The sequence below is a fragment of the Mauremys mutica genome, chromosome 1, assembly GCF_020497125.1.
Source record: "Mauremys mutica isolate MM-2020 ecotype Southern chromosome 1, ASM2049712v1, whole genome shotgun sequence".
NCBI classification, from domain to species: Eukaryota; Metazoa; Chordata; order Testudines; family Geoemydidae; genus Mauremys; species Mauremys mutica.
In genome coordinates this window covers 306,353,761-306,380,510 of record NC_059072.1, presented here as the reverse complement: position 1 = coordinate 306,380,510, position 26,750 = coordinate 306,353,761, and the positions used below count along the sequence as shown (strand labels likewise).

At 44.1% G+C, this 26,750-nt stretch overlaps 1 protein-coding gene across 7 annotated transcripts in view; it reads left to right on the top strand.

The window, feature by feature from the left end:
• RCBTB2 (RCC1 and BTB domain containing protein 2) overlaps nt 1–26,750 on the top strand; it is an 86,762-nt gene that overhangs the window by 19,140 nt on the left and 40,872 nt on the right. For 6 of the 7 annotated variants that reach the window (XM_045013895.1, XM_045013873.1, XM_045013877.1 and 3 more), the window contains 5 exons: nt 2,455–2,521; nt 11,152–11,313; nt 11,546–11,696; nt 12,498–12,664; nt 13,461–13,619. In XM_045013895.1, the coding sequence (XP_044869830.1) occupies nt 2,480–2,521; nt 11,152–11,313; nt 11,546–11,696; nt 12,498–12,664; nt 13,461–13,619 (681 nt within the window). In that variant the 5' untranslated portion in view covers nt 2,455–2,479. The remainder of the gene's footprint in view (nt 1–2,454; nt 2,522–11,151; nt 11,314–11,545; nt 11,697–12,497; nt 12,665–13,460; nt 13,620–26,750) is intronic. The other variant, XM_045013905.1, reaches the window with a different exon arrangement.

Genomic DNA, 26,750 nt, shown 5'->3' with positions numbered 1-26,750 from the left:
TTTGTGCTAAACATAATCAAATTATAATATTCCAATCCAGTTGATGAATAGCATTGATTTATAGGTTTCAGTTCAATCAGAACAAAAGCTGATATTATTGCTCTGTATAAATACATCAGGATGGGAAACACCAGGGAGGGAGAAGAGCTGTTTAAATTACAGGGCAATGTTGGCACAGGAACAAATGGGTATAAGCTGTCCATGAATAAATTTAGCGTGGAAATTAGAAGAAGGTTTTTAACCATATAAAGAAGTAAGGTTCTGAAACAGCCTTTCAATAGGAATAATGAGGGTAAACAGCCTAAGTAGTTTTAAGATTGAGTTTGTAAGATTATATGACAGGATTGCCTGTGATAGCAGAGGTCTGGACTTGATGACCCAGGAGGTTTCTTCCAGTCCTATATTCTTAACCTTTCCAAAATGTAGAGTTCCATATTCACACTTAAATTGGAAAATCTAATCCATAATTCATGACTGTACTCTTAGGAAACCTGTCAGTAGTATAAATTTACTGTATTCTAGGGAAGCCCTAAATGTCTTCTGTGGGACATATGCCAGGGTTGCTAAGGAGAGTTGGAAGACCGGAAGGCTAAATACCAATAAGGTCCAGAATTAGCAAGTTACTCTAAGCATCTGAGTAGTCCCATTGGATTCAGTGTGACTACTTGCATGCTTGAAGTTAGGCACGTTCTTAAGTTAAATGTTCACATATGTGGCATCCTTCACAAACATAATGTACTACTGTTTGTTTGTGCATTGGCAGCACACACAGTTTCTAATCAGGATAGATGCCCTGTTGTGTTAAGTGATATACAGACAGTGGAAAATCCAGCAGACAAGCATAAAGTTAACTGCTTCTGTTTTACCCTGTTATGAGTGGAAAAAGGAGAGAGGGGGAGATGAGACGAGGCTAAAGTGGAAATAATAGAGTATCCTATGAAACATAGGATGAAAGTCACATTGGGCAAATGAAGATAAGCTCTTAACGTATGTTTAATCTCATTATGTTTGAGATGTTAAATGCATAAAATCAAGAAATTCAAAATGATAGTTTCCAAAGTAGGTGTAATTCATTCATTTTACATATACAGTATTTGTATTTGCTGTTAGATGTATACCTTAAATGTAATATGGCTAAGCAATAGTTATTGTGCCATTTTAATTTTATTTGGGATTTGTTGTTCTGGAGAGAATAGAATTTTTTTTACCACTATATAATTCGATTCCATACACACTTCAAATGTATATCTTTGGCTTGTGTATTAGTTTACAGATTTTGAAATTAGAAGTATCTATGTTTAGCAGAAAGGTAGCTAGCTCTCTAGAGCTTCTTTTTATGCCTTCTTTAAGGTGTAGTACTCACCTAAAAAGTGATTTGTAAAAGTGGAACCTTATTACTCAGCAGATCTACTCCCTATTTTTATTCAGAATTCTATTGACTTTCTGTAGTGGAAAAAGTAAGATTGTTATTACTGTCTGACCTAGAATCAGCACACCTTTGAGAAAATGAAATAGATTATTTTTTGGCTTGTTCAGTAAATAATTTTTAACAGAGTTTCAATAGCCTGGCCATCTGTACAACCTCACTGAGGGCATGAGGGTTGCATATATGTAGTTAAGGGAAGAATTTGAGGATGGGGTGTTGTACTAGTTTATCTGAAGGCAGCATTCGATCTGTACAATCTGTTCTTATTGTTGATGCAAGAGTTGGAAAGCACATATCTTGACATTCGGATACCAGGTTGAGTTTGCAGAGCTGTCGATTTTCCTTGTAAACTGAGAAAATGTTAAGGGAATCATTAAACAATAAAATCAGAAACCCAAAAAGCCATTTTATATCCGTAAAGTCACTTTTTAGAGGAGAGCTGTAGGGAACAGTATCTGAGGGGGTTATGCTAAACAGGGCATAATATGTGCAATAAACTATCTATTTTACATCATCATATTTTTGTTTCCTGATCAGCTTTATTCAGTTTTAGAAAAGCACATAACTACCACTTTAAGCATTTGTATTAGCCAAGTTTTAAATTCATTCTTTCTATTAGAGTGCATAAAGGACCTAGAAAATTACTTTAAGCATTAAATACACTTTTTCCTTCCCATTCCGAGTCAGATACCTGAAAAACAGATTTAAAATTTTACTATTCTCCCCCCCCAAAAAAAAAACACCATTGGGCTAAAAACTAGCCTGAGAATATTCAACTCAACTTATTGGAAAGTTATCTTAAGCCAATTTCAGGCAGTTTTGAAAAACTTTTCAGTGAGAGAGCAGCAGGCCAGGGTCCCTCTTCGTAATTTTAGAGACCAAATGCCAAGAAGTTTGTCCTGTCCTTGATCTCCTTCTTAACACACACATTTTAGTTGAACTAAAACACTTAAAATGTAGATAATTCTATAATATATAGTCACGAGGAATATGGTATCTTGATTTTAACCAAAATTATTTCTCTGCAGGCCGGTGGTACAGGATCAAGTCCATATGGAGGCTGAATCTCCTGTTTCCCATGGAGTCACTGGCAAGGTCAGAGTTGAGCATCACAGCAGAATATGAGTTTGTTTTGTGCACGTCATCTACATTACTTGTAGATAAAGAAGTTTAGTTGGCTGCATTATAGTAGTGCTGTACTAAAGGTTATGAGAGTATCACAAGACCAAGAATTTAGATAAGCAGCATTTCTCTCACAAGTGTTAATGTTCTTATCTGATTCAAGAGAACGTTAAACAGAGGAGCAGTATATTTTCATTAAGTAGTTTGACTTGTTCCGCTGGTCTACAGAATCACTTTAATTTATCATGAAGCTCCACACTAATTGATTCCAGCCTAGTGTTTTGGCAACGCGCATCTGTAGGAATTAATTATTCTACAGTGATGTGATAACTTTCCCCCAGCCATTTTTTCATCCTAGGAGTATAAAACTGAATAAAACACTTAATTCAAGTTTGGGAGCATAATAGTGAATTTTTAAAATTAACTATCCTAGAAAGAAAACTGGGCTAGCCAGTTTCTATATGGGCTGTTAAGATCAGATGGTTTGAAGAAGTATTGAATGATCCAAGCCTGCACTGGTTGTGGAGCAGTGAATATGAAAACTACGTTCACAAAGATAAAATTTCTCCTAGTGTTTGGACGTGCTTGCAATGTTGGTCTTTAGACTCCTCAACAGCACAGTGGGTGGGCAGTCAGAGAGAGTCCTTCTGCTAATATCTTCTTCAAGTAGGTTCTCAATGTCAGGTGTGCATGTGACCCATGCGTCTTTGATTGGAGATTTTTGGTAGCAATGCTCATATGGCCTGCACATGTGTCCTACACAACCTCATGCCCTGTATCCAGGATGTATAGAGCTGCTCGGGCAACCTCCCCATCCCCTAGTTCCTTCTCAACACTTTGGTCTGAGATGGAACATTTAGCACGCCTGCTTCTATTGTTCAAATTTTAGCTTCTGCCTTTAAGTTTAGTTAGTGCAGTTATTTACTTTTATACTTTTTATATGTTTCATTTTGTGTGAGGGGCTTGTTTTATACTTCTGATCATCTAACCTTACCCAATCATCACCATAACATCGGATGTATCTCTTTTGGACCAGAGAAGGGGTTGCATTTAGGGGGACACACTATTCAGGGCAAATGGTCTGCCCAAGAAGCGCTTTTACACATCAATCTTTTGGAGCTGCGGGCAGTCAGGAATGCTTGTGTTCACTTCTTGCCATTAATCAAGGGGAAAATCTGTGAAGGCCATGACAGACAACATAGTCTGCATGTTCTCCATCACCTGTCAGGGAAGGGGGGAAGATCCTTTTCTCTTTTGTAACAAAACAATAAAGCTTTGGAACTGGTGTATAGCCAATCATACCCTCATTTCAGCCACTTACTTTTCAGGTGTACAAAACACCATGGATGACAATCTCAGCAAGCACTTCTTCCAATATTACAAATAGGGGTTGGACTCTGATTCTTAGTCACATATTACTGACCTCGGGGTTTCTTTGTCACCATCACCAACAGGAAGTGCAAACAATTCTGCTTGAGCAGAGGATTGAGCCTCCATTCACTTGAGATGCCTTCTTCATTCCGTGAATTAAGGGTCTCTTGTATGTGTTTCCTCCAACATATTTCGTTCTCAAATTGGTAAACAAGATTAAGCAAGATAAAGCCAAGACCACATTAGTGGTTCCAATGTGGCCCAGGCACGTCTGGAACCCTTACTAGATTCACTTTACTGTCTCTCCACTGTTGACTCTTCCGTCCATTTCCCATCTGCTCTCTCAGATCTCTGGTCAGACTCTCCATTCCAGTCTGGGAGTTCTTCATTTCAAGGCTTGGCTGCTCAATAGTTCTCAGGAATAGACTCTTCCTGTTCTGCACACGTGTTATTAAACAACAGGAAAGTATCTACCCAAAGTACTTACCTTCAGAATGGAAGAGATTTCAACACTGGTGTGTCCGACAACAATTTTCATCCATTAATTCTTCCCTCTCTGCTAATCTTGACTATCTGTTGGAATGATAAATTTCAGGATTATCTATGAGTTCCATCAGGGTTCACTGGTGGCTATAAAGGCCTGCTGTTCCTCTGTTGAGGGATTCTCAGTGTATGTTCATCCAAGGGACTGAGAAACCTTTTTTCTTATGTTAGATTGGCCAGTCCTGTATAGGATCTAAACTTGATAATTAATTGTCTTACGAAACCCCCTTTGAGCCAATGGCCACTTGTACCCTTCTTCACCTATCCATGAAAATGAACTTTTTGGTGACCATCTCTTCCCCCAGAAGAGTCAGGGGCTTTAATGGCAGATACAGGCAGTCCTTGACTTTACGACGTTTAAGTTACGACGAATGGCACTTATGATGTTTATAAATTGTCATTGTGTTTTGATTTTTATGATGTTGGCTTTGACTTTACGATGCTTGATGCGACATTGTTCCTATGGGAAATTCGAGTTACGACGTTTTTGACTTGAGATGCAATATTCAGGAACCAATTGTGTCGTAAGTCCGAGGAGTGGCAGTACTCCTTTTACACTATTCCTCAAGGACAAAGTTTGACTATGACTACATCTTAAGTTCCTTTCTACTGTGACTTCTGCATTTCACATCCACCAAGTCATCCATCTCCCAAGTTATTTTCCCAAACCCACACCAGTTTAAGGAAGATGCTGCCTTCAACACTTTGGACATTAGGAGGGTTTTATCTGGACAGAATCAAACCATGTGGAAAGTCTCACAGGCTATTTGTTTTGATTGTGAACAGATCCAAGGGGTCCACAGTCTCCACCCTGAGTCTCTGGAGGTGGCTTTCAGGATGTATCCTCATATTTAACCTCCTCCTATGAGGAGCTCATTCTATGAGATCTCTGTCTACATCTGTGGTGTTACTTAAACATGTTCCTGTTGAGATTTGCAAGGCTACGACCTGGACTTCGATACATACCTTTTCCAAACATTATGTGGTGGTTCATTTTTCTAGATCAGTTTTGTCTTCAGTATTAGACTCAGCTCTGATGGGGAGTATGGAAGGTAAGGAGATAAAAAATTGAGAATAAGGGAGCCACAAATATCATCTCAGTCCCTTAGTGGGTCGAACTTATCTGTTAATTTCTAAGACAGATTTCTAGTTAATTCATGGGTGTTAGCAAATTGTATTAAAGCATCTTTATTTTTATATTTTACAAGGATTTTAATATAACAATATTTTTATTGGGCAGTTTTGGTAATGCTTTTTTTTTTTCATTGTTTCCTATAATGTATGATTTTTAGTTTTGTACGTAATGTTAAAGAAATGCTGTAATTTTCATTACTTTTTATATACGGGTATCTTTGAGTGTCTCTAGACTAGGGATGTTATTGAAGAGAAAACAACACTGTTATTTGTTCTGACCCATCAGCTGGGCAGATAGGAGAGAACTGAAACACAGACTCTAAATCAGGGGTCGGCAACCTCTGGCACGCGGCTCACCAGGGTAAGCACCCTGGTGGGCCGGGCCAGTTTGTTTACGGCAGGTTTGGTCGATCGTGGCTCCCACTGGCCATCCCAGGTCTATGGTAGCGGCCTGGGACGGCGAACCGCGGCCAGTGGGTGCTGCGATCGGCCGAACCTGCCGACACGGCAGGTAAACAAACTGGCCCTGTCCGCCAGGGTGCTTACCCTGGTGAGCCGTGTGCCAGAGGTTGCTGACCCCTGCTGTAAATCTTTAAGAAAAGAGTGTCTGTTTTCGAGAAAGCCAGGAAATGTATGCAGACGGAGGTAAATCTTGGCTGTTCTTTAGAATTTCAGGCTACATCACATCAGCAAATGCAGCTTGGAGAACAGTCGGTGACATTGTGAAAAGCAGTCACTTTAAGAGTCTGTGATATTTAAAAAAAAGAAACAAACAAAACTAAAAAACTGCACATCAACCAAATATTGACATTGAAGTATTACCATTCTGACCTAACTGGACAAACATTTCATTGGTTTTGTGTCCATAAACAAATGTTAAACAGTACCAAACAAGGAACGCAGAGCACTGAGGAAGGCATTTGGCCAATGTGTTTATTTATAGATGCATTCAATATTATTTTTACTTACTGTTCAGTGAATGTCTTTAGGTGAGGTGCATTGAAAAATAAATGTCTTTTAATCAGTTCTTCTTTGAGTAGATGCAGACGTGTATTCTAAGTAGGTGTGTGTGCGTGCCAGAGGTAGAGACTTTTGCCTAGCAGTATCCATAGAGTGCAGTGCTTGTGCCTCATGCCTGTAGCCTCTCCCCAGCTATATGAGGTGGCGCTGCCCCGAGTCCCCTCAGTTCCTTCTCACTGTCGGCTGTAGTCGGAGCTCTCTGTGGTTGTTGCGTCACAATCTTGCAATTTATATTCTAAGCCTAGTATTATTGAATATAGTTAATAGTCAGTAGTGTTAGAGTAAAAGTTATAGACTATAGCATAGTTGTAACGGTAGTTCTCCTCTGGGATGCAAGCATTGCACTTTGTGTGAATTAGCGATTCCCAACAGTGACCCCCACATGCTGTGCTTGCTCTGCCTTGGCAAAGCCAAGTTTAAAGAGTGCTGTTCGATCTGTAGGTCATTTTAAAAAGAGGACTCAAGTGACACAAGACCTTTGCCTGAAGCAGCACCTGCTTGAACAGGCCATGAGGCCTGACCCAGTACTGAGGACTTCCTTAGGCTGCAGATTGCCCTCCGGCTTGGAAAGTGCTGCTGCTTCCCGTTCTGGGGCACAGGCCTTTCTGAAGAAGTGCAGGAATTGTTCTCTGCCGTGAGCACCAAAGAAGAGGTCGCATATGATGGATTGTGAGTGCTCCAACTCCCGAGGTGACTCTTCTGGTGCCGTCTCTGGTGCACAGGATGGCATAGGTGCCTCCGACCCTTCCCAGGTAGAGGGTATGGAGGGCAGATACCTTGTACTGTTGACTCTGGTTCCAGCCTCTGAATGTCTGTTGAGTCTGGTGCCAATGGGAAGAATGCCGGTAGCGACAGTGTCAGTAATGTTGGCGTAACAGGCTACAGTGGACTTCCTCTGCCTTTCGGTCCCGACATTTGATTGCGGTTCAGACACTATTTCAGTAGGAATTCTTGGTGGAGAGTTGTTTGTGTTTGCAAGTTTATACAACAAATTTGTTATGAGGTCATTGGCTTGTGCTAAATGGCAGGATTTTATCCTTATTCAGAAGACTTTTTTATACTTACATGTGGAAATCTAAATGATAACTAAATTCGTATAGATTATATATTTAGTGATCTGAAGCAGTGTTGAAACAGATACATCTAAAACCACAAAGGAGGATTATAATGAAGCCTTTGTTATTTCAGATGCCTGAAAATAAATTTGGATATTTTTCAAGCGCAAGAGTGTTCTTGGGTAGACTTTTAAAGGAGTTTTTCTTTTTTCATCAGTAGATTTTGTAACATAATGGGGATTATGAATTTTTAAAAAGTTTTTAATATCTTGTAGTATATAATCGGGGAGTTATATGATGAATAGGTTTGAAATGCTTATAATTGTGGGTTTTTTTAAATATCTATTATAAAATTCTTTCCCTTTCCTACCTCCCCTTAATAAAGGACTGAATGCTATTTTAATCTCTCTGATGGACTAATTTGTATGCAGTACATATTACTTAAAAACATTTTATTTGACTATTTTAGAATTGTTGGCTTAAAATGAAATCTATTTAAGTTCTCTCATTTAAAAACTAATACATAAAAAAATAAGAAACGAGGTGAAATCCTCACTCTTTTTTGCCATTTACTTTAGTGGAGCTAGGCTATTACTTAAGGTTTTATTGTTTGCCACAAATTGTAACTAACATCCAGATTAGACTAAACTGAAACACTAGGTCTTTACAAATATTGCAGAGATGTCATAGCTAAGAATTTGAAATAAATAAATTGGTTGTTTTCATCAGGGTTGATTTGATTTAAATCATGATTAAAATTGATTTAAATCACTAGTCAGGAAGACTTGATTTAATCATGGATTTTTACATAAAAGTGCATTCTTGTTGGTTGTTATAACCTTAATACAGGTGTCGGCAACCTCTGGCATGCGGCTTGCCAGAGTAAGCACCCTGGCGGTCTGGGTCAGTTTGTTTACCTGCCGCGTCGGCAGGTTCGGCCAATCACGGCTCCCTCTGGCCACGGTTCGCCGTCCCAGGCCAATGGGGGCTGCGGGAAGCCACAGCCAGCACATCCCTCGCCTGCGCTGCTTATGGCACTTATGATGTTTATAAATTGTCATCGAGTTTTGATTTTACAATGTCGGTTTCGACTTTACAATGCTCGATGCGATGTTATCTCTGGAGACACAAATCCACAGTTTGAGAGCTGCAAAACTAAGCATTTCTGATGGTATCTTCTAGACCAGAGGTGGTCACACTACGTCCCACGGGCCACATCTGGCCCGTGGGACCCTCCTGCCTGGCCCCTGAGCTCCTGGCCTGGGAGGCTACCCCTGGCCCTTCCCCTGCTATCCCCCCTCCCCCACAGCCTCAGCTAACTCCGCGGCTGGCACAATGCTCTGGGCGGCGGGACTGCGAACTTCTGAGGCAGTGCAGCTGCAGAGCCCAGCCTGACCCAGTGCTCTGTGCTGCGTGGTAGCGATGGCGTGGCTGGCTCCTGCCAGGTGGCGCGGCTGTAGCACTGCCAGCTACCAGTGCTCCAGGCAGCGCGGTAAGGGGGCAGGAAGCGAGGGGGTTGGATAGAGGGCAGGGAAGTTTGGGGAGGTGGTTAGGGGACAGGGGTATAGATAGGGGCCAGGGCGATCAGAGGGTAGGGAACAGTGGGGTCAAATGGGGGCAGGGGTCCTGGGGGGGCAGTCAGAAATGAGAGGAGGGGTTGAATGGGGCGGTGGGGGCAGTCAGGGGACAGGGTGCGGGGGGGGGTGGATGGGGCAGGGATTCTGGGGGGGCAGTCAGGAATGAGACGGGGGGGTTGGATGGGCCAGCGAGGGGCAGGCAGGGGCAGGGGTTCCGGGGACGGTCAGGGGACAGGCTGCAGGGGTGGTGGTGGATGGGGCAGGAGTTCCGGGGGGGGGGGGCAAATAGGGGGTGGAGGCCAGGCCATGACCCCCTCCCCTAACCAGCCCTTTATACAATTTCTGAAACCCGATGTGGCCCCCAGGCCAAAAAGTTTGCCTGCCCCTGTTCTAGACTGAGCACTGAGTCCCATTGGGTAGATAGAAAGATTAACCTAAATAATATGTACAGAAGCCTCGGGAAGCCCATAAGATTGGGTCCCTAATCCATGAACTACTGGAACTCATTTACAAAACTTTTCTTAAACATTACATGAATATATTGTCTCATACTACAGAATTAGAATTTATAATCCCTATTCCATCTTGAGATTGCTTTTTGACGAAAAAACCTTTTTATCTAAAAAATCCAATTTAAATAAAAAAATCGGATTGTTTTTATTTTTATTTTTTTAAAGTTGATTTTTATCCACCCTGGTTTTCTTTAGAGATCTATTTGGGGGCTGGTTCATCCTCCATCACAGGATAGGGCAGCCGAAAAGACTAATTTCTGCCCTTGTTGCAGTGGTCTGTAGGGGCCATTGCACTGGTATAGAATTGCCAGGGTGTAGGATCACCGCAGTCACTCCCCCATCCATGCAGAATACCCCCAGAGCCTCAGCAGGTGATGGTCTCCTATGTGTGTGGGGGGGTGTAAAGTTTGCTCTCTGGCTCCTGCACAGGGCCTATTGTTCACATGTATTCCCCATGGAGAGGGGCAGGGGAAATCCTTTATGGGTCCTATGCACTAGCTGGCACAAAGGGGCCACAAGCCATGGGTGAATTCCCCTATTCAGTAGCATATACTGCATATAGTCTCACCTTTAATGGAGTTTTTCAAGCGCTTATGACCATTATTTAGACCTTCATTTAGCAAGGCACTTAAGCATGTGCTTAACTTTCATGACGAATAGCTACATTGACTACAGTTGGGCTATTGTCATGCCTCTAGTTAGACATGTTCTTAAGTGTCTTACTGAATAGTGGCTGCTAACAAACATTGTTCTTAGTGCTGTACAGACATTGGAAAGAAAGCTAGATCCTGCAAACTCTTACAACCAGGTGTAGTCCCATTGAAGTAAGACTTAGGCTCCAAAGCCCATTGAAATCAATGAATGTCTTTCCATTGACTTCAGTGGGCTTTGGATTAGAATCTAAATGTTTGTGGAATAAGGGCCTAAATTAGTCATAGGTAATACAGTTCAACCATGCATAACATATTGAAAGGGAAAACCATTAATTATGTTCGTCATAGTCCAAGAAACAGAACATTGAACTTAAGCTGCACAAGCTACGTCCATAAAAATAACTTCTTGTTCCCTCTTGGAAGCAAGGGAATTTAATTTCAGAAATATAAATTTTGGAAAACTAGAGACAGAACTGATTGTCTCAGTATGTCTACACATTATTTGGTGCTTTTCTCTATTTTTTTCTTTTGGTCTTTATCATGGTGTGTATGGATTCTTTTTTAATCACTGTCCGTCCAGAACCTACTTTTGAAATAAGACATTGTTTTGTGCTTAAGCAAGAAAGTAGTACCCTTTCTTATCTACTGTTTAATTTTTCTTTAGATTTAGCCCTTTCATTGTATAAGGTTGAACATTTTCCTTTTTTCTAAATATCTGATATCATTTTTTAATCTCAGCAGGTGATACATACTACTTTCTTATCAGCCCTGAAGATGTTGGATGTTGGAAAATGGCCAATTTTTGCTCTCTGCTCTCAAGAAGAACTGAAGTTAATTCGTCAAGCCTGTGTATTTGGCAGTGCTGGTAATGAAGTGTTGTATGCAACTGAAAATGATGAGGTAATTATCAGAGAAAGTGTATATTAGTGGAATATTATTTGGTAACTATTTGATTCATTATTAATTCAGGATAGATTAGCGGTGAAGCCAGAATTATGATAATAGACCTTGGAGAAGTATCATACATTAATTATCGAATAAAGAAAGTTTAGATGGATTATTTTTCATTTAAATGGTAAATCTTACAGTGTAATAAATAACTTGCTACATTAACAATAAGATTTTATAACAGGTGTTTGTGCTTGGCACCAACTGCAGTGGCTGTTTGGGAACAGGCGACATTCAGAGCACTATTGAACCACAGAAATTAGATACTTTATGTGGCAAAAAGATAGCCTGTCTGAGCTATGGAAGTGGTCCTCATGTTGTTATTACTACTGCAGGTAATGTGTGATGAGAATATTGTATTTTTAAAATGTGTGCCTTCTTCAGTTGGCCTGATAATTTGTGAGAGACCTGAGTTGTGAGAGTGAAATGGACAATCCTGCTTCTTAGACTGATATAGTATTAATGAAAATGCAAGGGTATAGATTCTGTGGAAGGATTAATAATTATTCTGTAGTTCATATCCAAATAGATATCTGATGAAGTGGTACATCAAACATTTGTTTAACCTTCCTGATAGGATGCTCTGACTCCTAAAACACTTCAAAATATACTTTTCAAGGATACAAAGTGGAGATGCATATTTCAAGAATACTACTACTACTAATAATAATTAATATGTTTTAATAGTATTATTTATTAATAAATAATGACAGTGTCATCTGAGGAACTCAAAGTACTTTACAAAGAATGGAAAGTATTATTATTATGCTTTTGATGAGAAAACCAAGGCACAGAGACAAATTACTTGACCAGGGCCAGAAGTGGCAGAGCTAGGAATAGAATTCAGGTCTCATCTGACTCCCATTCCTATGTCCTCTCTTCTGGACCACACTACCTCCTATCACTTTCTTTTAAAGTGATTTTCTTGGTATTGCCCTTTTAGACATTTATTGAACACTGGGGGAATAATAGCATTCTTGTGTATACAGGACTAATAGCCTAGGGGGCATATAAATACTTAGATAGGAAGTGTGCACCATTGTTGAACTTGACTTTTTCATTTTCTGTCATCTTGTGATGAATCGTCATTAGATAAGTAGATGTTTTAAAGTTGATTTTTCACACTTTTATTATAGAAGGAGAAGTGTACACATGGGGCCATAATGCTTATAGTCAACTGGGCAATGGTACAACAAATCATGGTTTAGTTCCCTGTCAAGTCTCTACTAACTTGATAAACAAGAAAGTAATTGAAGTCGCCTGTGGCTCTCACCATTCCATGGTGTTAACATCTGATGGAGAGGTGAGAATACTTAGCATAAATCTGCATAAACCGTGTTTTTTCTTTGTATGGAATTTATATAGGATGCCAGAAATAGAAAGACATACAATGCCTAGCACAATGGGACCTGGTCTGGCTGTCGTCTAGGTGCTGCTGTGATATAAATATTTAATAATAATAATTGGACGATCTGAGGTCTATCAATGTTTGTCCACATACAATTGCAGGAAGTTACTTATGGGATAGCTGATCCTAATGAAAGAATAGCACTTGGTATTGCAAAGGATGGCTAAAAATATCTGTGACCTCTCCCACTATGCCCTGCTGTGAAAATTTGTTCACACCATTAAATTTGGCAGTAAATTAAACTCCGTGCATATGTGGAAGGATCACCATAGTTAAATATCTAAATCCATTGAGGTACAAAGTATTGTCCTGTTACACTCTGAGTATTGTTGGTGTCCAATTACTTGTCCTATTTTGTTTTCTTCCAGTAACTCTGTAGACAAAGAATCACAAGTATACCCCACAAGATGCATTATCTTTGATAGTAGGGAAGGATTTCTTCTTGTTTTTTTTAACTAGTCGAGCATTAGAAATCAGAGTTGAAAGGAGTGACAGATTTCTGGCAGAAAATAAAAAAGGAAACAAACATTTCTGTGTCTTTCCTAGATGCACAGAAAATAATTGCTGCAGTCCTGTAATCCACATACGTTTAGAACATATTTTTTTAATATGTGCAGTTTATATAACTTGGACATTTGGTTAAAATAATATGTTACAGTCTTATTCTGTTAATGACTCTCTTCTATAACAGGTGTATGCATGGGGCTATAATAATTCAGGACAGGTTGGATCTGGTTCAACAGCTAATCAGCCAATTCCTCGAAGAGTTACCAGCTGCCTACAAAATAAGATAGCTGTTAATATAGCTTGTGGACAGATGTGTTCAATGGCTGTTGTAGAAAATGGGGAGGTAAGAATGTTCTTAAAGTTAAAGTTAATTTTTCTGACTGAATTTTATTTTATTCAGCATTATTGGCTACAAATTGTTGATAGTATATACCTTTGCAAGCACTATCACAGTTAAAACTGCTGAGAAAAGTAATATTAATCTGTAACTTCCAAAATCTGGTAATCTGTATTGTTATAAGAAAGTTTTCATCAGAAATTGTCATACTTGTTCCCACTGTCCCCACCACACACATAAACATATAATCTGAGAGATACTTTACCCAAATTAGCTCAATTTACCCCTTTCAGAACAAATCTCTGCAGTAAACGGAAAAGAATTCATTTAAAATTAATTAATTACATTCTTTTAAGAATAAATATTTGAACCCAACATTAATTTTTGAGACTCTAATCCAGTGGTTCTCTAACTTTTTTAAGATGACCCACCAGCTGTATTTTGTCTTTTTTGCAATCCACATATATATAAATGCACCCTCTGCCTGGCACCGCAACCCTAAAACTGGTGTGCAGGAGAAGCTGTAGGGATATGGGGGTTGGAAAGTAAGCCTGCAGTGGTGGCTCCTGTCCCACAGGGCTGGGCATGACTCCTCACTCCTGAAACATGGGGTCTCAGCGCCACTCAGGTTTGGTCTGGCCACCTATCCATCATGACAGAGGGGTGGCTTCGCCTAATTTGAGTGAGTGACACTGCAAACCATGTGCTAGGGTACAATCCTTGGAGCTATTTAAAGAAACTGATAGACTTATTGCCTGGACAGATTTATTTCCTGGAGGCATTTCTGCTGTTACCTTTCATAATTTCCCATTTCAGCTATTCAGATAATGAACATTCTGCTAGTAAGTCAGCATACACCATTCAGAAATCCATACAGAGTCATCTGATAACCATCCAGCATATTTTCTATCTTAAGAACTTGTGCGGCAGAGCTTTCATATGGCTCTTTTTTCCCCTGTTACTCCCTGTTGCTTGCACAGTTGAGACCTAGTTCTCCCACTTATACCTTCCATTCGATTACTAGAGAGTATGTATAGTGTCCCTTTGTCATTCAAGTGGTTGGTTGCTTCCTCACCTGGAGGTGTTACAAGAAGCAATTCTTTGGGCCATAGGGAGAAATATATCAGGCCTCGCTCCTTCTGAAGCAACTCTCAACCATGTGCTGCTTTTCACAGCAGAAGAGTCAGGCGAGGGAGATTTTTTTCAAACCTCTGTCATTGACAGATTCTTTTATTTGCCCCACCTCCTCATAGGTTACCTCTCCCCCTCCTCCCCCCCCCCCACCTGCCTGGGAACTTCAGTAGCCTAACCTCTGCTTCTCTGGAGAAAAGGGGAGGAGCATTGTTCCCCCCACCCTATGGGGGAGGCCTAATGTTCCCCACAGGCTGAGTCAAGGTGAACAGAATTCCCTCTCCCACCTTGCTCAGGGTCTATTACATTTTTACAGACCATTAGTCAATCAATGATTGCAGGAAAAAGTCTCCCCTGCTTCCTGGCAACAGTCACCTTTGTCATCTCCTAAGCAGATGTCTTACACACTACTTGGGTATTTCCCATCCTAGGGTGGATGTCATAGTTTTTGCAATATACCACAGCTGCTGCAGTGTCCCTATTTTTGGATGGAAATACTGCATTCACCATGCTCTGTACTTTCCCCGAGTGCCTGGTAAGGGTAGGCAGAGAGCTTATTTCCCTGATCTAGGCTTTAGGACCAAGAGAATTCCACTTCAAATCAGTAGGTCTTATCAATCCTGCTGCTTAGGTATTTGTTTGCATACACTGAGAAAGTAACTTGATTCCTCTTGGATACTGATAGGGGAGATCCATCCCTGTCAGCTATCCTATTAGGATTTTGGCTAACACAATCTCTTCTGTTACTCCTCATTCTTTTTGCTGATACAGACTAACATGGCTACCATAAAACAATCTCTTGCCACTTTGGGACTAAGAGAGGAGACCTGATTTATCCTTTCTGCTTTGAAACCACAATATCATTCCCCCAAAAGCAAATAATAGGGAATGTGTTACAATATACCTGCAACTAGCATCCCAGGTCCTTCCTGGGTCTGTACAGAAATCTGCATGTAGAGTGAAGGCTTTTATACCAGGAACTTTAACCCACATTATACATCCTGGCAGTGTTTCATGTGTTTCACGACATGGGTCTTAACTGTCATCTTAGCTCTAAGAACGAGGAGTACTTGTGGCACCTTAGAGACTAACAAATTTATTTGGGCATAAGCTTTCTTGGGCTAAAACCCACTTCCCTTTCTTTTCTGAATTTCCTTAAACCTTCTCCTCTGCATATGAAGAGTCAGTTTAAACTTTGTAAGAAACGCTTGTTTACAATTATTTTAATCTTTGTAATCCTCCCTTATCATAAAGGTGAAAATGTCCAAGACCTTTGTCCCAGACAGTACTGGAGTCAGCTACTGTACCATGTCCTCCTTCCCCACCTTATTCAGTTCACACCCCATTTCAAAAGCAATAAGAAATATATCCATGTCATCCCCCTCCCTAAAGCGAGGAAGGATGAAAGGATGTGGACAAATTGGAAAGTCCAGCAGAGGGCAACGAAAATGGTCATATGCCCCAGCCCCCTGATTTACAAAGAGAGGCTCAGGGAACTGGGCTTGTTTAGTCTGCAGAAGAGAAGAGTGAGGGGGGATTTGATAGCAGCCTTCAACTACCAGAAGGGAGGTTCCAAAGAGGATGAAGCTTGGCTGTTCTCAGTGATGGCAGATGACAGAACAAGGAGCAATGGTCTCAAGTTGCAGTGGGGGAGTTCTTGGTTAGATATTAGGAAACACTGTTTCACTAGGAGGGTGGTGAAGCACTGGAATGGGTTACCTAGGGAGGTGGTGGAATCTCCATCCTTATCGGTTTTTAAAGTTCGGCTTGGCAAAGCCTTGGCTGGGGTGATTTACTTGGTGTTGATCCAGCTTTGAGCAGGGGGTTGGACTAGATGACCTTCTGAGGTCTCTTCCAAGCCTAATTTTCAATTATTCTAAGTAATTTGGCGTCTGTGCCACCCACTAGGAGAGTTACACAAGGTATGGCTTTATCTACTGGATTAAGGATTTGAAGGCAAGTTTCTCCATCTCGAGCTGATATTGATGTTCCTTGTCCTTCTGTTTCTCCTCATACTAGCACTACTTCTGCTTTTCTTCTCTCTCATATTGATGTTGGCGCTTCTCATACTGGCACTGGATCTCTTTCTCTTCCTTTACTGATGCTGCTGCTCCCAGTCTGCAAGCTGTTGGATTTCCAGATACACACTGTCCCTCTTCAGCTGCAGCCTCTCCTGCTCTAGCTGTTGAGCTATCTACAACTCCTGTTGCAGGGGTGTACTTGGCCTTCATGGTACATAGATGCTGCCACTGTCAGTTTCTTCCCTGTTTCTCTGTAGGGGTAGATTCCCAGATATTTCTCACCTGCTGGAAGTTCCCTGCAGACCTAACCCATTATTCTGCTTCTGGTCATTAGAATTCAGCAAATTAACTAGCTGTGTTCTGGTCTGATCCACAGTGTTGAGTTGCCTTCATCTGAATAGTCCAGACAGCTGATTTTTTCTTCAGCTGTTTATAATTCATCTTGTCATCTGTCTTTTTTTCTGTTCCTTTCTCAAAAAAACTATTGAGTCTTTACTCTATGCTTTCCCCCCTTCAGGTACTTGCTTCACTGATGTTGGCACTTATGCAGTTCACACTGTTACAGATCCCTGCACATTCTGCCACCATATATGCCCCTCTGTGGTCCAGCAAGGGCACCCATTCTGTGCTTCCAGCTGCCCAGCCATTGCCTCTCTTGGACAAAGACACAAGTCTCTCTGCCTTCTGACTGGGGTATTTCCAGGCTGAATAGTTCCCTGTGATATCCCCAGCAAAAGGCAGGCTGCCTAAGCAAGCTTCTTTTGCCTTCTCTTCAGAGATGGTTAACAGTGTGATTACCTGAGGGGTTAATCTACCACACAGCGCTTTCTAAGCAAGCACATTTTATTCCTAAAAGTAAAAGCAATACAACGAAAACATATTAAAAACAATAAAAGAACCTACCTGCATGGTAATAAGCTTATCAGAGATCACCCCAGCTCCAAGAAGGGCTCTGGCAGGTGAGCAATCCTTCCAACCCATCCAGGAGTTTTCCTGTGGCTTTCAGTTCATAACACCTTCTGCTCAGAACAAGAACACTGTCTTATGGGGCCTCAGTAGGCCAAAGTTCTTCCATTTCTTCCCTAAGGATTGGGGCTGGCTCTAGACCGACAGTCCTATCTATTTGCTTTATCAGAAAGAAGGCCATGAGTCAGTTAACCAGTAGGCATTGTATTAAAAAATCCTTTCTTTGTCTATTGGTCCCTGAAGAATCCAGTTTTAACTGGTGTGACCAGAGTCCCAGGGAAGCCAACTGAGGTTACTCAGTTATGGTGAACTGCAAAGAATGGGGCAGACAATCCCCAAAAGGTGGTGGATATTCCAATACTTAGATTTACCAAGCCAGCACAAAACAGCTTCTATAATACCTCACTGGTTACCCAGAAGCCAACAACACAGTTCCCTTAAAGCAACCCAGCCTTAGGCCTCCACCTAGACACCCAAGTGTCACGGAGTCCCCAGGTGATGCTCTGGAACTGCTCCGCACAAAGCTAGTCAAGACTTTGGGGAGCCTCCTCTCGCTTGGAGCAGACTGCCTTCAGGGCAAGAAGCTCACACGGCTTCACCTTCCTGGGTCTCTCTTTGGAGCATTCAGCATATGCCCTTCCGGGCGCTTCCTACAGTGAGTCCATCCAGGTGGGGTCCTGGGGAAGCCAGAGGGTCCTGCACGCACCCCAACTTCACAGACATGACTCTTAGCCAGCCAGTAAAACAGGTTTATTAGATGACAGGAACGCGGTCTAAAACAGAGCTTTTAGGTACAGAGAACAGGACCCCTCAGCTGGGTCCATTCTGGGGCCCAGCAAGGCAGACAACCCCATCTGCCCTCACTTCCTGTCCCCAGCCAGCTCCCAATTGCCACCCCATCCAGCCCCTCCTTTCTGGCCTTTGTCTCTTTCCCGGGCCGGAGGTCACCTGATCTCTTTGTTCACCTTTAGCTATTCCCTTGCAGGGGGGAAGGGCCCCAGCCATTTCTTGCCAGGATACAGAGTGTTGGCCATTTATGCACACTGGACACTTAAGAAATGCATAGGGGAAACTGAGGCACCCACACAGTATTCAGAGGAAACATTAAGGACAGTCCCATTTTGTCACACACAGGTCAGATATGAGGATTACTGATAATCTTATTCATCATATAGAAAAGTTCTACCAATCCCAAAGGATCGGACACATTACCTCCCAAGTTAATGACTATTCCAGATCTTACCCAACTACACGCTTACAGCCAATTCTTATTAACTAAACTAAAATTTATTAAAAAAGAAAAGAGAGAGAGTATTGATTAGAAGATCAGTATACATACAGACATGAGTACAATTCTTGAGATTCAGATTCATAGCAGAGATGGTGAGCTTTGTAGTTGCAAAGAGTTCTTTCAGAATTAGTTCATAAGTTATAGTCCAATGTTTATATTCAGGGTGATTCCAGGTTAGGACTGGAGATCTCAATCTTGGGCTTAAGCTTCCCCTGCATGAAGCATCAAGCAGATCTGAGATAAAAAGGATCAAGACCCAGGGGTCTTTTTATACATTTTTCTAGCAGCTCCTTGACCATACAGTCCTGGGTGAACAATAGGCTTTTGATGTAACCTTCTGTTTCCCAAACCTCACCGGTAATTAACTACATGGATTAACATAAAGTAATTAATCTATTAAGCAGTTTATGATAAACTTTAAAGAGACATATAGACAATGACATTATTTCACCCAAGATTCATTTAAATATTAATATTCCCTTTTGATCTCTGAATCAACAGCTATAGTGACAGATAGGAACTGTCTGTTTACATGGCTATCATTTAACAAAATATGAGTACACACATACAATTAGCATCACCTCTAATTTCTAACAATATAGGTTTGCATTTCAAAGTTCTAGGGTATCTACCATGGAACGGCCCTAATTACCATTCACATACTCTTATAATGTGACTTTAAAGGTTGGGTTATTTAGCCTGCAAGCTGCTTAACCCTTTCTGGCCATGTGTCACACTTTGTATAAGATTCGCTGCCATTATACAACAGTGGTAGCAACAATGGTTTGCATGGTCATACTTTAATCAGATAACGTCACAACTGGTTTATGCAAACCTCTCTGGCAGGGAGGGGGAGTGCTTCTCTGGAGATGTTACAACCTGAGTGGCATTGACTGATCACTCCCCACTGTTCTCAGTTCCTGGAGGAGATAGATTAACCCTTCCCATGGAAATATGTACTATACCTGGCTCACAATAACACACAAACAATTGAATTTGAATACAATAAACCACAAAGGTATTTAACATCACTCCCAGTGCTCTAGAGGGGGTGCTCCAGGAATGCCGCAGGGGCTTAGGTGGAGGGGGCGGTGTGTGGCCTTCTACCCCTGCCTGCCTTCTGGAGACTGACTCTTCCACTCTTTTAACTACTAGGAAACCATTACTATGGACAAGTGGATCCTCAAAATAGTGTAAGAGGATTACTCAATATGTTTTGGTTCCATCCCTCCACCCAACCCTCCTCGTCTCTCTCAATTCAAGGACCCCCCTTTATGAGAGCCTACTAAAATCAGAGGTTCACAGGCCACTGAGGAGCTACCATAGGAAGTCAGAGGCAAGGGATTTTATTCCAGCTACTTTCTGATACTGAAGAAGGATGGGGGACTTGCAGCCCATCCTGGATTTGAGACAACTCAACTCGTTCATCAGGAAGTTCAGGTTCCACATGATGATGCTTGTATCCATGTCTCCTTTCCTTTCCACCTAAGATTAGTTTGGAGCACTATACTTTAACAGCATGGTCGAGAAATGCTTGTTCATCAGGCATGCAATGCATGCTTCTAAACTCCAGAAAGCAATCTATTCATAAGTGCTGTGACCTCCAGTGGATAAGAATTGTCTTTTGGGCATCAGATAAAAACATATCTCCATCATCAGCATTAATTCAGTCCATACTTGAATACTTGCTACACCAGAAGCTGTTCGACCTATTGGTATCCTTGCTGAAAGTCTTAGTTGCCATTTCAGCCTTCCAGTGGATAGCAGACTGAATTTATCCATGACTCAGTTAAGAGATTTATGAAGGGTACAGTGAACATCTGTCCACCAGACAAGAAACTCCTCCACCATCATGGGTTTTTAATCTAGTCCTTATTCAACTTTATGAGACCATCCTTTGAACCAATGATTGAGTGTTCACTGTTTCACCTGTCAATCAAGACAGTATTTGTTATAGCAACAATAGCTGCCAGAAGTATAAGCAAACTGCAAACCTTGATGATGTCTCCACCATTCACAGGGTTCCACAAGGACAGAGTGATCCTCCACACACATTCTAAATTCCTTCCCAGCGTAATAACTGATTTCAATCTTAAGTGAATAATTAGTCTACCAATATCCTTTCCAGACCTTGTGCATTTAAGTGAGTCAGAACTCTATATCCTAGATGCTAAAAGGTCAGAGGCATTCTCTTTAGGTAGTCCCTACAGCTCTTTATATCTTACAGAGAGAATAGTTAAGGCTAGGCTATTTCATCTCAATGCTTGCCTAATGGTTTAAACTGTATATTAAGGAGAGCCACAAAGCCTCTGTCCCTCTTCCTGTAAAGTTTAGTACACATATCACAAGGGCTAAGGCAGGTTCTTTGGCATGACTTAAACATATTTCTATTATTGAAATCTGCAGAGCTGAAACAGGGAGTTCTATACACACATTTACTAAACATTGCTTTCTCTTGATTTAGCATCCAGATCTGATACACAGATTGTTAGGGCAGTACCCAAGACACTGTTTAATTAGGACTATGTGTCCCAGCTGTGTCCTCAGTAAATGGTATTGCTTATCAAACTATCCCAAGAGTGGGAAGGTATACAGAGTACTTGAAGAAGAAATGAAGGCTGCTCACCTTTAAGTGGAGTTCTTTGAGAATTGTACAGTGCATAGAACTGGACTCTACACATTCCCACTCCATGTTCACCTTTGCGTCTTCCTTGAATTCCTAATTTATATTCTTGACTCTGAGGAGGCAGTGCAGGAACTGAGCTGGCTAGAAAACCACACTCTCTTGTCCTCAAAGTTCAGGAACAAAAATGAGAGGAGGAGAAGGAGGGTGTGCAAGAGGCAAGTGCAAGTGCAACAGGCACGGCTATGAAGCATACTACCCAAGATCGTAAATGCATAGAGTCCATCTTTGAGAACTCTAGTTACAAGTGAGCAACTGTCATTTTCCCCTACGGAGTTTTTGTTTAGATCTCAGTAAAAGAGACTGAAAAAATCTTACACATCCATTTATGCAGGATTTACTCTTGTTTCTAATTCATGTTTGATCTTTTCCACTTTGCCTGAAAATATCTAAAAGGCTTTTCAAAACAGATGCCATAGGGACAATGCTTTTTTCTTTGTCCATAATTGGTTGCCATTGAAAATAGGTTATGTTTATTAACGTGCTAAAACTCATCAAACCTGCAGTTCGGTGTATAAAACATGAATGGAACACTTTCCACTAAAGAGGTGGCAGAGTAGGGAAATATTGTTCCCCAAATGCTTTTTTGAGGTATTCAGAATAATATCCTTAATAGTTTACTCAAACTACATCACATGTGTTTAAGACCTGCTTCTTCCAGTTCAAGATATTTTTGTTTGTTTTCTTTTGGGACTGATTTTTAATCGAGAGATGAGCTCTATGACAAAGGAAACTAGAAGCAGAGCTTGCTTTGCATACCAGGGAACAGAACAGTTCTTCTTCGAGTGATTGCTCCTATGCATTCCAGTTAGGTGTGCGCGCCGCGCATGCACGGCTCTTTGGAAGATTTTTACTCTAGCAACTCCGGCGGGCCGGCTGGGCGCCCCCTGGAGTGGCGCCGCTATAGTGCAGGATATATACCCCAGCCAGCCTGTCCGCTCCTCAGTTCCTTCTTTCCGCCCGTGACGGCCGTTGGAACAGTGGAGCGCAGCTTAGCTGACCTCCACTTCCCTAGCTACTCGTAGTTTTCCCTCGTTCTGTTTATAGTTGTAGTTAACTTTGTTTGTTTGTAGAATAGTATAGTGTATTTATTTTACAGGGGTTCGGGGTTTATCCCCTTCCCCTCACCCGGTGCCCGGTCCACAGGGTTTTCTAATGCTCGGCCGGCTACAAGCCGCTGCCGACAAGAGATCCTCTTCTAAGTGCCTCGAGGGATCTCACCTCACGGATAAGTGCCGCATTTGTGAGGCCTTTAATCCGAGAACAAAGGGGAGCGGGGCTTTCGTCTTAAACAGCTCCTGAGGGAGGCAGCTCTTGCTCCTCCGCTCTCGGCGCTGAGCGCTAGTTAGTCTTCAAGGCGCGCTCCCTCGGCACCGGATCGCCGGTACCGCCAAGGCCTCCTGGCACGACCGTCGCTGGCTCCGACGTACCCTCGGCATGGATCCCTCTCCTGGAGGATGAAGAGGCACAATATCCTTGCTGCGTCCGAGCCGCCGCCTCCGCAGCCGAGCGCTATGCTCAGTCGGATCGTCCGGCACTGGTGTCTGCCGCGGCACCGACAATACCCGCACCATTTACTCCGGCCAGGCAGGAGCCGTCGAGTCCGGTGCTGGAAAGCTCCCCGGTACGGATCGTGGTCGAGCTCGCTCTGAAGCTGCGTCCCAGCCACCTGCTCCGCAGCCGAGCGTCATGCTCCGTCGGATCGCCCGGCACCGATGTCTGCCGCGGCATCGGCAATATCCGCACCATTAACTCCGGCCAGGCAAGAGCCGTCGAGTCCGGTGCTGGAAAGCTCCCCGGTACGCACCGTGGTCGAGCTCGCCCAGAAGCTGCGTCCGAGCCGCCTGCTCCGCAGCCGAGCGCGATGCTCAGTTGGATCGCCTGGCACCTATGTCTGCCGCGGCACCGACAGTACCCGCACCAATAACTCCGGCCAGGCAAGAGCCGTCGAGTCCGGTGCTGGAACGCTCCCCGGTACGGACCGTGGTCGAGCTCGCTATGAAGCTGCATCCGTGGTGTGAGCTATGGTCGAGCTCACTATTCCCTCCACGCCGGAGACAGTGTCCACGGCGAGGGAGCTGATTGCAATGACAGCGTCCGCGCTGCCTCAACCCCCGGCACCGCCGGTGCGGGTTACATAGTCGATGGGCATGCCTGCCTTGATCAGACCACCCTCCGTCGGCACTGCAGAGCGGCACCGTTCATGATCGCAGTCCCGCAGGTGTTCTCGGTCCCGTCACCGATCTAGGTCCCGACGCTGCTCACAGTCTCGGCACCGTTCTCTATGTTGGTACCAGTAGTACTCACGGCACCGGTCAGTGTCCCGTTCGCCGGTCCGGGACACTTAGCACCGATCCAGCTCCCGGCACCGCCCCAGGCACCGGGACGCCCGTAGCCACTCCTGATCATCGAGCCTCGCACCCTCGGTCGACCGCCCGGCAAAGCTCCCGTGGCAGGTCCCGTTCTCGGTACCGGTATGTCTACCAGTACCGATCCCCGGTGCCGCATCGAGCGACGTCAGTTAGAGACGGAGACTCTACCAAGGGCTTTTCAGCTCCTCCAGGGCCATCCAGCCACGCATCAGTGTCGTCCCGTGCGGACACTTCATATGCGTAGTACTCTGTTTCCGATGTGCCCTCCAGAGTCTTCCAGGAGACCTATCAGTGGTCATTCTGGACGCCTTGGGTGTACTACCACACCAGAGGCGTACCAGTGATCCCATCTCGCTCCGTTCCCTCGGAGCTCTGGGTGCCAGAGGCGACAATTAGTCGTCCCCCTCCGACCGGTACAGAGCAACACCCGGTTCGGCACCGGGCTTCCAGATCCCACTGGATCAGGAGGTCGTCCAGGAGCTCGAGCCCACACAGGACCCGCTTGTCCCTGGCCTTTCTTCTTCCTCCTCCCCAGATGAGGCGGGGGCAGGAACATACCCTTCCGGCCCTCCTCTAATCGAAACGCAACCAGCCCCTAAATCCGAAGAGGCTGGGCGTGTGGTCTTACTGGGCCGTAGGATGTACCCGGAGGGGGCCCTGCAACTTCGTGTAGCGAACCAGCAAGCCCTGCTTAGCCGCTACTGTGGGTGGCAGTGGGAAAATTTACAGAGTCGGTTCTTCGGAACTCCCGTCAAGAGTTCGATGCCCTCCTGCAGCAAAGGACGGAGCTGGAGAGAGCTTCCCTCCAGGCCTCGTTGGACGCAGCTGACTCCGCTGCCACGACTCTGGCCTCGGGTGTTGCCACGCGGCGCGTTTCATGGCTCCAGTTATCGAGCCTTCCCTCGCAGCTGCGGCACGCTGTGCAGGACTTGCCCTTTAAGGGCACAGGCCTGTTCTCTGAAAACACTGGCCCTAGGCTGCAAAGCCTAAAGGGCAGCAGGGTCACTTTGCGCTCTCTCTCTCTCTCTCGGCATGCACACACCGGTGATTCAGCGCCGATGTTTCCGTCCCCAGCCTCCGCTCTTACCCTGCGCCTTGACAAAGTCAGGACTTGGCCAGCGGGCGTGGCTTACACGGTCGTGGCCATCAATCCGAACCCCAAAGGAGCCGAAATTAGGGTCCTTCTGACCACCAATGGGGCAAAAGCCTACCCATCCTCGTCCCTCCTAAGGACCCCTCTCACGAGCGATTCCTCTGGCAAGAGGTGCGGACGCTCCTCTTTATCGGAGCTATACAGGAGGTACCTAAGGGCAAAACCTAATCCCCTAGGCGAAGGGAGGTCTCAGACCTATCCTAGACCTGCGGGAACTCAACAAGTCACGATGCAGATGAGTTCTGCATGGTACCCAGGGCGACCGTCATCCCATCCTGGGATCCCGGAGACTGGTACGCCGCCCTCGATATGAAGGGCGCGTGTTTTCATGTCGCCATTTCTCCTCCACACAGAAGGTACCCTCGGTTTGGGGTCTACCATCGTTATTCCCAGTATACGGGCCTCCCGGTTGGCCTCTATATAGCCCAGGGGTATTCAAAGTGCATGGCTGTAGTCGCCGCCTTTCTTCGCCACCGTCGGATACACGTTCTCCGTATCTAGACGAGTGGCTCATTCGAAGGACCACCGAGGGTAACAATTGTACAAGGTCTACGGACCTTCCCGCCAACTTGGGCTCGCACTTGCCTAGGTTTCCTGAGTCACATGGCTGTCTGCACGTTTGTAACCAAACATGCCAGGCTTCGCCTCCATCCACTTCAATCGTGGCTCACCTCGGTGTACCACCCGGGTAGAGATAGCATACTCATGGTCGTCTCGTTCCCCCCGAGCATCCTATGCTCTCTCGACCGGGAGTCAGCGCCCTCCCTGGTGTATCCAGGGATGCTGTTCCATTCACCCCTCGGGGTCCCTCATGACAGACACCCCATCTCTCGGCTGGGTGCTCACCTGGGTCAGTTTCGCACTCATGGCCTTCGGTCGGCTCAAGAACTGGCCTTACACATCAATGTCTGAGAGCTGAGAGCAGTTTGCCTTGTATACCAGGCGTTTCAGCTGGCGGATCGCCTCAGCCGATCCTTCCTGTCTCACAAGTGGTCGTTTCCTCCGGACATTATCCGTTCCGTTTTCCGGAAGTGGGACTTTCCCCGCATAGCCCTCTTCGCTCTCGCGAGGACGAAAAGAGAGCAGTTCTCCTCATTCCAAGGCCTCTCCCCAGGCTCGGTCTTGGAGGTTTTTTCTGATGCCGTGGATGAGCCATCTGCTGTACGCTTTCCATTGTTCCCGCTGGTTCACAGGGTCCTGCTAAAACTCCACAGGGACAGAGCGCACCTGATCATGATCGCTCCAGCGTAACCCAGGCAGCACTGGTACGCCATGTTGCTACACCTGTCGGTAACAACCCTCTTGACCCAGACCCCATGACGTGGGATCACGGCAACCTTCACCACCCGGTCTTGTAATCCCTGCACCTCACAGCAGGGCTCCTGCATGGCTAAACCGATCCGAGTTACGTTGTTCTGCCTCAGTTCTACAGGATTCTCCGGGGTGGTAGGAAATCTTCCACTCGGTGAAAGTATCTGGCCAAGTGGAAGCTGCTCCGAAATACGCAATGTTTTTCCCGC